Source organism: Metarhizium acridum (genome assembly GCF_019434415.1).
Source record: "Metarhizium acridum strain ARSEF 324 chromosome Unknown scaffold_29, whole genome shotgun sequence".
NCBI classification, from domain to species: domain Eukaryota; kingdom Fungi; phylum Ascomycota; class Sordariomycetes; order Hypocreales; family Clavicipitaceae; genus Metarhizium; species Metarhizium acridum.
This window is the reverse complement of record NW_027094017.1, coordinates 1051653-1063564: the sequence shown is the minus strand read 5'-3', so window position 1 is coordinate 1063564 and position 11912 is coordinate 1051653. Positions and strand designations below refer to the sequence as shown.

At 50.4% G+C, this 11912-nt stretch overlaps 2 protein-coding genes across 2 annotated transcripts; both read right to left on the bottom strand.

Annotated features, from left to right (window-relative positions):
- On the bottom strand, positions 1–590 carry J3458_004388 (uncharacterized protein). Its single transcript, XM_066118189.1, has one exon. The coding sequence runs from the start codon at positions 448–450 to the stop codon at positions 139–141; it is 312 nt and encodes a 103-aa protein (XP_065976789.1). The 5' UTR covers positions 451–590; the 3' UTR covers positions 1–138.
- A 10880-nt stretch (positions 591–11470) lies between these two features.
- Positions 11471–11912, bottom strand: J3458_004387 (uncharacterized protein; the record flags this gene model as incomplete). The annotated part of the gene is made up of 1 exon (XM_066118188.1): positions 11471–11912. Exon 1 carries the CDS (start codon positions 11840–11842, stop codon positions 11471–11473), a length of 372 nt encoding a protein of 123 aa, XP_065976788.1. The 5' UTR covers positions 11843–11912.

The following is an 11912-nucleotide window of genomic DNA, read 5'->3' as shown; positions in this document are numbered from 1 at the left end:
GTTATTTCCACAAATGCCACCGTCAAGACGAACATGTGCGAAAAAAAGACGGGAGAAACGGCTCACGAGCTTCGAATGAACAGCCGGCGGCTCGTGGATGGGCATACAAGCCTTGTATCGTTTCGTGTATCATAACGGCTAATACTCCATAAAATTATGGCCCATGATGAAACGATGTGATGCCCGTTGTGGCAGCAATGCGCAATCGTCGTCCAGTCGAGGCAAGCTGTGTAAAGTGTGAAGGCCTGGACTGGACGGTGTTAGATGGACGAAGCCCTTGGTCCGTTCGTGGAAGGATCTACTAACGGGGACCTCGTTGAAAACACATTTACATGGCATCGAAGACTTCTCCCAAAGGGCAACAACTGCCCAGGTCCCGCAAAGAGCGTCGAATCGCACCTTGCGGGTCGAGATTGAAGATGCCTTCAGACCACTTTGCTTGATTGCCATTCACTGCCACTGCGGGCATTCGTCTTATCCAAAGACACACAGGAAGCAACTAACTAACAAGCAGCCTCCCATTGTTTCGCAGCCCCAACGCCTGTGTGGTAGCACCCAAGCCACTGACTTGACCAACGCAAATATCAAAACATGTTGGCCAAGAGCGTGTGTGGGCGAGCAGAGACATGGAGGCGGGATTTGCCTCTTCCCCAAGACCTTGTTGGCTCCCCCTCACCTTCAACCAGATTTCGTAAACGCATTCCACGTCGCGCCATGCACCTTTATTTGAGAGCCAAATGTGGGCATGAACAGCAGCCTGGGATAAAGCCCCCGTCTACAGCGCCTTGGCACGTCGATCGATGTGATTTACCGTTCGTACCAGGCTGCCATACGACAAGGCGGTTGTGGTCCTCGGGAAATCCAGAAGCGGCGGCGAGGGATTTCCAACGATCCATCCTCCGGCCCCCCACTCCTTTCAGAGGCAGCGGGTAGTATTGCATACAATTCTCGCCCTACCGATGCACTCAACGTCGGACATGGCATGTTTACGGCCGAGTGAAGCAAACAAAACCAAGGGAACCCAAGTGGGCGAAAGGGCTGATGCGGCGCAGGGGAGCAGGGCACACGGGGCGCTGGGCAGCCCAACAGGGCCATGGAATTCTCTGAAAGTTCAGACATCTCCGAATCGTTTTGTCGTACCAGATGCCATTCGAACCAGCATCGAACCAGCATCGAGGAAGCCGTACATGCTTGGTTGAGGGGAGTCGCTCCATCAAAAAATGAGGGTCGCGACTTGTCCTTGCACGTACTCCGTACCTTTAATAGGGACACTCCCTTTCAGGTCAGACTTCTGACCCCTTCTGCGCAAGAAGATCCCGCTCCTTCCAGACTCCTTCTAGAAGCTTTCCCTCTTGGGAGATACCGTGTGACGCGTTCAGCAGTGGTCTGAATACGTAGCTCTTATCCTCAGGAGCTTGGCTTTGTGGTCCGAGGCCGAAGATCCAACAACCAAGCGGGAGCCGAGAGCCATTCTAGTGGGATGGGGCAACAAGACGACTCCCAAATATAGTCTGCTTGCGTATTGCTCCTCCATCCCAACATGATGTGGTTCTAATGGCGCAGCCATGTTGTAACCACGCCGTGTTGCCGCGCCGCCGGTGCATAAATACAACAGAAGTCTGGTGTACTACTAATAGGCAAAGAAGAGATCACCCCTCCGAACAGATATCCATGTGTTGATAGCTTGAATGACCCCACCAAGTCAGTGGGTAATTTAGTCTCAGGAGATCTTGATTTACCACGTTATGCACACCACACAATCTGACGTGGTTGCAAGTTCCGAGGGTCAAACCCCAAGACTATTCTGTCGAATGTCTCGTTTCGTATCGACTAGAGGATTTCAAACTCGATTAATTTGGTTGTAACGTTGTCTTTCGGGCAGGAATGCCGTTAACCGGCACGCCTTGCAGCTTAGCGCAGTCTTGAAAAAAGTATGTCGATGTAGGAGTCGTCATTGTTGCTTGGCCTCCGGAAAAGCTTGAGCGTCTCATTAAAGGCCTCCCCGGGGATCCCCATTCATGTCGACAGTTTTACTACTGGAACAACATCAGCTGAAACCGTGTAAGCCTATAAACCGGCCGATAAGTCAGCCGTTGGTCATCCAAATACCCCAGGTAGCCAGAATTACTACTATTCCCAGGGGAGTCGGCCCACCTGTGGCCGGGAGAATTGACCAATTTCAGGTGGAATCTTACGGCGAGCCAACTGTCTTTCGTGAACTTGGGCCGCTTACCAATGTTAGTAGCGGTTGTAGTAGGTATCGTCAAAGCGACAAAGTTTCAGAAACAGTAACCACCAAAGCTTACAGACTTTGCATGTATGTACCAGCCACAATGATTCAGATTGTCGACAACAGAGTTTTGGTCTTGACAAAACCAGGGATTGAGCAACCGGTGTCCTAGCAGCAACATGCATAGTGGCGCTCAATAGCCCGCGGGAGGACTGATACACACTCGGCACATGGCTGCGGCCCTGAGCAACATGTCAGAGTTCATCGCCCAACAAAGGCCGATGCTCGGTGAGAGCCGCAGTGACTTTCAGCCCTCCGGGGCCTTCGACTCAGCGCCAAACCACGCAGCCTGCTGACTTGCTAATCAATTCCGCCCCTCCAGGTGATTTGGAGCTTGTCTGAACTCAGAAAGCTCTGCGAAGCTTAGTCCATAGTCTGCCATTTTCCGAGACCGGATAGCTTCTGGAGGCCGTCTCCCTTTTCAAAGGCAAATTCGAGAAGTGATATGTTACACATGTGTCATTCCGCTCCATACTCGTGGTATTTGCCTTTGACGCCAAAGGTCACTCACTATTCTGCATTTTTAAAGGCGCCGCAAGTACGTACTCCGTATCTTTAACCCGAACAAGATGGAGCGAGCCGAGACGGGGCACGCACAAGGCTGATGGCAATGAAGCTGTCCTTATCCAACAGTTAGCACTTAACGCCAGTGGCTTGATTCGGTTTCAATGACGTGCTGGGGAGGTGTTGAAGCGCATTGCAGAGTTATGGGACAGATTAGTACTACCACACCTGGCCCTTTGCCCAAAAGCACACATCGAGCCCTGGTCCAAAAATGATAATCAGCAACCAACGCCAAGATTCTCAGCCCCCTATGGAGGCCTAATCTTCTCGTCTACAGGGCGCAGGAAACTGGGGATTATTATTGCGCCGACAAGGAAATCTCCTCCTGTACCATCTTGCTTCGACTCGACTAGCTCCCTCGTGGCTAGGCGTCACACAACTGCCGGTGGCTTACTCCGTACCAAGAATCAACTCAGCGGCGAGTGGTTCCTAACCTTGGTACTTCTCGCCAGCCTGGTTGTTAGACCGCGACTACGAACCCTTCAGACATCCTGCTTCCCTCGTCCTTGGGTGATGTTTAGTTGCAGAGCTTCATCACTAGCGTCGAGTAATATACTGTCGCACAGAGTTGATCACTGAGCCTCGTGGGCCCAGGAACTCTCCCTTCCGTGGCGGTCCTCGATGTCTTGCGGGTGGTGCTCTTCCTTTTGAGCATTAGAACCTTGTATGTATGACGCGCGGCGAACGAGAGTGAGTGATACATATGTAAGGCCGTAGACTCGGTGATTCCTTTGGTCTAAAAGGTCCACGAAACTATCCGCTGGGCAAAACCCACGTTTAACCACTGCAGCCGATCCCAGACCAGGGTTATCACAGAGAGCATTTGTGGTGGTAACTCACAGGCTTCTTTTGCTTCACTGGCACTTCATTACGGTCAAGCACTGGGGAGGACCCCCGGCTGCTGGAAATTGTCTGTGGCAATTCCACCGTTCCCCAAGGCCGTCAAGACGCGTGAAGCCTGCCAAATGCCTGGTTCGTTGGTCGAGTCTTGTCCCGCGGCCCTCTTTTCTCCCCATTTCGCCCCCATTAGCGGGAGTATCATCTTCCCTGACCTGCAGGTTTAAGAGGGAGTCGCCGCGGACAATTGGACGAGGAGGGAGTCCGTCTTGCCCGGGCCGCAATGGTCCCCGATTAAAACTTAAACTGCTCACCATCCAATTCCCGGCAACTTGGAACGCTGGAGCCGGGTGGGTTCTGGGTTCTGCCCGTCATCCTGCGCGATTCAATACCAGTTGGCCGATGAGGTGCATGTGCTGCCTCTGAGTGTATTTGGGGACTCTGCTTGACTCGTTGCTGCAGACACGGAGCGCCAGAACACCTGCCCGCTGACTTTGTGTGATGTCAAAAATGCCCAACTTAACAAGAGCCATGTGGAACTTTGTCTAGATACCCCCAAAATTGCACACGTCAGTTCTGAGTTGCCGACTTGCCGCCCGCAGGTGTAGCCGTAGTCTTTATAAAGCATGCAGGAGTCCAAATCCATCAGGCACCGAGTCTCCAACAAGTATTTTCAGTGTCAGGATATTTCGCCGTAGCATTTGGAAAATTCCATTTGAGCAAGGAAAAGGTCCATACTTGCACATTTCAGTACCTTGAATTTCGCTTATGCCACTAGACAGCTTAACACGCCCTCAGGAGTCAGGACTATATCACGAATGGTGGGCGAGTAGAAAATGCCTCTGGCACGCAAATCCTGGAAGCAACCTGCGTTCCAACTGGGCAAGATTCGCGCGTCGATCAATTTTTTTTTGAGATTTTGGGAGAGGCATAAGGATTGATTGATTACACGGAGGGAGCTCCGTTGAGCTATCAAATGGCTTGCATCCACAGTATCAGCCTCAAGCCGATGGCGGTAACTAGGGCTGCAAGACCGCCGCCGTTGACGTAGAAATTCTGGTACAAAATCAACAAGCTTGCTCAGAAGGTACGTGCATGCTAGGAAACCAATGTCCGGCGGCTGTTTTGGCTGATGTTGAGCGAGAGAATAATTACGGACAACGCCATGGCTTGTGTGGGCGCTGGCCACTCGAGAGCCCCAGAGATACTTTGAATCAATGCGTATATTGTTGTAACACAATGTGGAGCCGATGGGCCGAGCCATGAGGTGACAAATTGCTTCAAAGTGCGCTCCTCAGAGACAGCCGACTTCTCCGTGAAGTCGTGGCAGTTGAAATCCACGTCCACTACCCACCCTGCTCGGTTGGATGACGACGCACCTTTCTTCAGGAGAGAAGTTATCCGCGTATCCTGATAATCCGGACAAAGGTGCTGCGTCACACAAAAGCCCCGAGTCTGTGTCTCAAACGAAGATGAAGGTACTAGCTTCTCCATCGTGTATTCGAGACAACGGCTCGTAAATGACCAATTTGGACGTCTGAGCGAGTCACATGATGAACCGTTAAGTGTTCTTGGACGGTCACGAAGTTGATAGCACACGCGACACTTCGGTGAGGCGTCCAAACCCTAAGAATGAGACAAAAGGCCAGGGCGTAACCCAGAAAACAAAGGGTACTGGAAACTACCTAGGTAGTTACACATCGCGTTGGCGGGTCTGTCTGGTTGGACAAGTTTCTGCATCCAGATCTGTTACTCCCGGAGCGTATCTGGCCATTCACAGCTCGCCAGTGTGTCACAAAAGAGAAAAAAGGGACGGTTTGAACCAACAGAGCCACCAGGCCCGCCGCACCTTGACATTTGGACCTTGCAGCTGAATAGAGAACTGAACCTGTGGAGACTGGTCCTCGATGGTCTTGCTGGTAATTTTAGTGCATTGTCTCCGGGGGTTGTACCAACTGCTCAGTCGCCGCGCGTTGGCAACTATCACAGGGTTTATCGCTGGGATATTCGGCCTTTCACCTACTTGGAGTACCACCGAGCTTCCCGAAGACGCGATGGATGCACCCCCTAGGCCACATCCAAGACATTATCCGCTGCCTTCTTCACCCGAATTGGGACATTCGTCCCGTGGCCACGGGCGTGACCACGGAAATTTGCGGCCATTTAGCGCGAACAAGCCCGCAAATACCTAAGTAGGTAGAACACCAAAGATCAGGATAGTCCACCAGACAGCGCAGGGTTGACAATGCTTCGGCGGCCTCTTTATTAAATGTAATGGGATATTGGGCAGACGTGATACATTCTCCAGATGTGTCGTGGCACGAAACCACTTTGGGAAGACTTATTTCGCCGTGTACTGCCTGCCAATAGTGCCAGCACGCGTTGACGCCGGCACGACTGTTTCTCCAAAAACAGGGTCGAGTAAACCAGAGCTGTAACCAGAATCGTTGGTGAAGATCGATGACCCAGACTGTTTTGCCGCAGTAATAGTTGAGAGAACATACTCCTTACATACTTTGACAAAATACATGCGAAATCTGGCACAGCCCCAGTAAGGTCCTAGACAGATAATAGCACACAGGAAGTACTGAGTAGCCGATTGTAACAAATGACAGTCACGGGTAATACCAAGATCCAGATGGCTCCGAGCCGCTGTGTTCTCATCGAGGCAAGGACCTCCGGTCGTAGATTTGCTTTGTTCTTCCCTATTTCTTCGTTTTATTTCTTTTATTTCTCCTTAAAACAGTTAGCGTTGCAAGCACGGCATGGTCAGCTTTTGTAAATATTGTGATAATTACGACGTTATGTGTGCTTGCTTTGAGGCTGTGGCATAGAGAATTGGCATTTTTGCAGGTCCTCCATCATCACCACATATCCACACGGCTGGGCAAGTGCTACTTGAGATGCGAGGAACGTGAGCATCTATATTTGGTTGTCGCAATGACACACAAATCCAGAAGAGTCATATCCCGACTGCGCCGCCCTGTTGTATTATATAACTCGGCATGAATTCGGATAATTCTGGGGGTGTGTACCTAGAGGTGGGCAAGGAAGAATACTCACTCATTTCTCACCTTGCTTTGTTGTGTAATAGTTGGCCAAATGTTCAACTGGTATGCGGAGCCATCACATTCTCTGCAACTTACTTGACCACGCAAGTCCGCGAGATAGTAGGAGAGGCTATGCTTTGTATTATGAAGTTTTTTTTGTATGCTCTCCTCTTGAAGAAAAGAAACGAAGAGAAAAGAAAGGAGAAAAAAAGTATATAAAAAAAAGGTATGTTAAGAGTATGGTAGTGTAAGTGAATGCATTAGTCAAGGGTATAATTCTAGCCGCCATCGCCCACAACCATCATCTTGGGTGATGTGCGTCCGCAATTTGTGCCACGAAAGCAAACAACGTACCTGGACTCGATGGGGAAAAGGAGTTATGACCTCTTCATTCGCCATTCAAGTGATGTTTCGCTGGTTGACATTTGTAGTTTTGTTTGGCCGTGACGCGTATTCATTTGAGGCTTGGATAGGGCCAAGTCCGAAAAAGAGGGGAACCACCACCATGTTGTGCATCATTACGAAGTATAATGCCAAGAGTGAAATCTTTTGCCCAAATAAAAATGCTGCGAACCAAGAATTGACGAGCCAGATGAAAGAAGAAAGAGGTCTGTCTATGAAAACATCGCCGGACGTCAACATCCCACTGCTCTGTGAAGAGATTATTACAGTGCTCAAGTGCTGGTAAAATCCATTAATTCCATCCTCAATTGACCTGGCATCGTTTCCGGGAGATCCTCGGCAGCACCACAGGTAGTGAAACAGGATGACGCAGCCAATCAGGGTTTGTTCTAGCTCAAAGCTTGGCGTATGCCATTTGATACTGCCGCCGTTGGACAAGATATGTACGGATCCCAATGACTAGTTCCTCGTTGGGCTGCCTGGATTCAATGCGCTAAAAATGATCTTTTTGAGAGAAGGGAAAAAGAAGGGGGGGAGAAGGGTGGGGAGAGGGCGCCTCTTTGAAAAATGAAACTTCACAGCTTGGCCAATAAATTTTGGGGGGCTTGTTTCCCGCGTGTTTTATCTTTGCTTTTCCATGTGCTGTAGTATGTAGGGCCAAATAGGGTCAGTGGTCTCGGGCTCCTGCAAGTGGAGCGTCTAGCTGATGTACCAAGGGCAGAGCACTGTATCACGTCTCGGTGCGTTTATATTCTGTGCTGCAATATTATGTTGGCGATATTTGATTTCCTCTAGTATATCGGCATGTTTGTCTCGGTATTGGTCCTTTTCTAGGGCAGTGAAGAGGCACGGTTTGCACCCGCGCTGCATGAGCACTGGAGTGACAGAGATGCTTGTCTCGAATGGCATTCAAGGGGAATCGCTTGAAGCCGGGAGAGTCCGCGCCCAATTGTTGGCCTGCCAGGGTAAACCTACTCATCGTCAGGTAGTGTTGCCGGCCCCGTCCAGTCCCACGGGAAGGATGTACATCTTTTCCCGAGAGTTCTCCTCCGGAATAGCCCAAGAATCTCCACAATACTACTTCTATTTCAGTAGCTGTCGACATGCGTCAGGGCTGCTCCAGAACCAGAAAATGTCCCAAGGCCTTTGGCGTCAAACACCGTCATGATATGCTGCTGAACAGGCACAACCCCCTGGAAAATCAGTTATTTTTGCGTTGATGGTCAATGTCAGAATTGCTTCTCGCTCTGGCCTTGCTGCATTGGCTTCATTGGGGGCGGCGGTAAACGGCGGCAAGGTCCAAAGCACTCCAACCACACATGTTTGGTTATGTCAGACACCTAGGATCTCCGCTGATTGATCAAATATAAAGTGACGTCCAGCGCGTCATGCTACCCGTCATCCATCGTCGGGGCTACCCTGTGCGGCCGCACTTTCGGGCGGACTGTCGTCTGGAGCCGCTCTCTTAGAGAAACTGTTATTGTCGCTTCTCCAACGAGGACCAAGGACCAGTGTCCACCCCGCTGAATTCCAGTTGGGAAGCACTTACGGAGTATTCAAGAAGTGTTGCTTCACGCGGTCTTGGGCAGAGCCCTGCTGCTCTTGGCCCTACAAGGAGGAGCTTGGCACAGTATGTCAGGCCTCTGTTCTGGATGCGGACCAGTGTTGCGACTCTGGCCAAGGAGCCGTCATGAGGCTAATAAAGATATACTAGTGTGCTTCGCAGGATCCTCGAGTTAGCTTGATGGGTCGAATGGCATGTGCCCACTCATTCACTTGCACATTCGTTCTCAAAGCAAGAGTTTTAATACCAAGTTGGCTGTCGATAATATTTCGATCCCGCATTCCGAGCACTCCAACGGCACTGAGGGTTCATCAGTCCGACCTCGACCACTGTACTCCGTATTCTCAACCAAATTGCTTTTGCCAATTAACAACTGACAGATGTGGTCCCATGGCGCCGTGGGTCCGTTGATCTGTTTGTTATTTTCGTCAGCAAACGACCAGGCGAGTCCGCGAAAGAATGAAGTGATGAAACAACGCCATGCTGGTCAGGGAGTGGTATAGCTAGTCTCTAGCCAATGTGATGTGAATAAAAATATCTTAGCCAAGGCGAAGTTGATTGTAGATAATCTCTCATAACAGGAAAATTGGAAACGGCATGTCCAACCATTGGCCATTGCTGAAATGACCAAATAAGCGCTTCAGCTTTGGGCAGAATTCCTATGCGCCGGTACCGCTTGGCTCCATCCATCTTGTATCAAGATTTGTTGGCCTTGGAAGAGAGTGTAAGCGCTCTACCTTGGCCCCTGGCTGCATTTTTCTGCATAGTACGGACGTCAACACTAAAGCAGTGGGAATTCCTGGTAGTTATTCGATTCGTGGGTACGGAGCTTGTGTGTGGGTAAGGTGAGGCTTGCTCAGCGGTTTGATGCCCCAGAAATGCCTTGGAAAGTAATGATGTTGTCAGGTTGAGCCGGCCAAGTTGCGCGTCTCTACTCGTATTGTGTGCCATCTTCTATTGACGGCCTCATCCCAGGCGGACACAAGAAATCGAGAGAAAAGAGAAGTGAATGAGGGCCCCACCTTGAGTATCGTCTTTTCTTCAAGTTTTGTTCTCCTTCCCCCACGCCCAATTGTTTTTCTGTTCCAATTAAAAAAAAAAGAAAGGGTTTGGTGCTGCCCTCTTTTAAACGTTGGAAGTCGCTTGCCGTCATTCGATGAAGAATTGACGCCCAGTCAGACAAATGCGAGTTGCACAGGATTTGTGCATGAGCTCAGCGCCAAGTAAAAGTGTGCATAATTCAGCACATCTAGTTACAGAGTACTCCGAACTCTTCGCCCAAGATCTGAGGGCCTGGTTTTACACGCCCTGCTCCCAAATGCATGGGGAGTCCCATGGGGCAGTGGGGTGTGAGGCGCTCATGACCAACTTTGAACACAACTGTTGTTGGTAGGGCTGAATGCCATATTGCGGGTCTTGTATTGAGCAGTAAGATGATGGTGGCAAAAGGCTCGCTCTCTGCTGAAATTTCGATGAGCTGGGACTGTGTAGTAGACCGCCAGCGTTTCCCGCCCAAACTCCCGAGTCAAGCTTCCTGCCAATCAGGATTCGTGACACGTCCTCGTCCACCATCTTTCAGCTGTGACAGGTATCTACCCAGGTAGGTATGGGGAAATATAACTCAGGTGGCAGCTTTCCCTTGCAACGCTACTTGTCGTGTCCGGCATGTTTCGGCTCCATTGAATATTATGGAATGATTACTGGCTCCGAGGACAGGTTTCTTCTTTGCAGGAGGATCCTATATCCCGACTACATAAACCAGCTCATTTAAACGAGTGGTTATATCTGGGGCCCGTGCCAGGTTGAACTGGCGGGAAATGCACGATGAGGTCTGATCCCGCGCCGGTAAACAGTACTTACCAATTTAGACTAGTAATTCAGAAGGCGGCCCGTAGAGCCCTGGATATTTGTTGCACAACAGGACAGAAGAATGTTTTTCAACCCGACATTGACGACACCCTCCACCATCTGGAGAGGAGAAGTGGTGTAATGAAGGCTGGTATTCCGTGCCGGAAGTTGCCTTGTATCCATGTGTGGAAGACGGAATATCCTTTTGTCCATCAATGGCGAATCTGCCGGCAGGCAACTCGCGCCATGCCTTAGCTGGCACGCATGAATCGCAGAGAAAAGACAGAGAGAAACAAAAAAAAAGAAGGCTGATGTCGGCCTGCTGATGACCACATTTGCAGTGCAATAGTCTGCCAGGCCGACATCGCAGTGGCTGGATTGATTTCAACACATGGTCTCTTCTAGTTTGCATCTGTCAATCGTTCCATTTCCTTGTCCAGATCCGCGGAAACATGGGCCCTGCCGACCATACTTTTGCGGCTGTACATACATACCTGTCTGCCACTCGTTGCCTTCAGCGAGTGTCAGCCAAGACGGCTTGTTGAGCCTTGGGCAGACGCATGGCCCGATTAAGCCGCCCTCATAGCCCATCGTATGGCTTGTGGCCTGGACCAGTATCTGTTAGGGCTGAATCGGAAATTACTCAGCTCGGAGTAAATTGTTTAGCAAAGTCACAGTAGGATAGTATCCTGTCTACCGTCCCGGATCCAATGGTTGTCCTTCTCAGGATGACGGCGGACGCGGCCAGCCACATCGCCGGCCGACTCTAGCATATCTCACTATCTCGTAGTGCACCTCATGATATGCAGTTAGTTGTCTTGATGTGTCAATTAAGCGCTGCCCCTTTTCTTTGCGGGCCCGAATTCCCCCTTGCTTCTGTTTGGATAGACCCAACCGTGGGCAGAACGTATTCATTCAATGACAACCTAGGTAGGCAATGAACGCTATCTCATAGACCGAAAGAAAACATCTAGCATGAATAGTAGTAAACTTTAATTGAGCCTGGCAATATGCGTTCAAGCGGGAGTTGAGCCCGTTGGTGTGTTGGAAACTTGAACACCTGGTGTGATTCCTCAAGTCCTGATCAGGCCCACAAGCTGAAACAGAAGCTGCCTTGGTTGGATCTTGGTTCAGCCTTGGTAGGCTCAGGCTTGATCTGCCCCCAGGTCGCAATTCGAGAACTTTCGTAATGGTGAGAACATCTTGGAGTGAAGTACCTATGCTGCCGTATGGCGTATCACAAACCACGTCTGCAATGGACATCAAGTGGCCGCCTTTGAGCCTCATGCAGGTCGGGTAAGCCAAAGGATGCCCAAATAAGGCGTCTGTGGCGAGCTCGCCTCAGACTTGGTCAAGC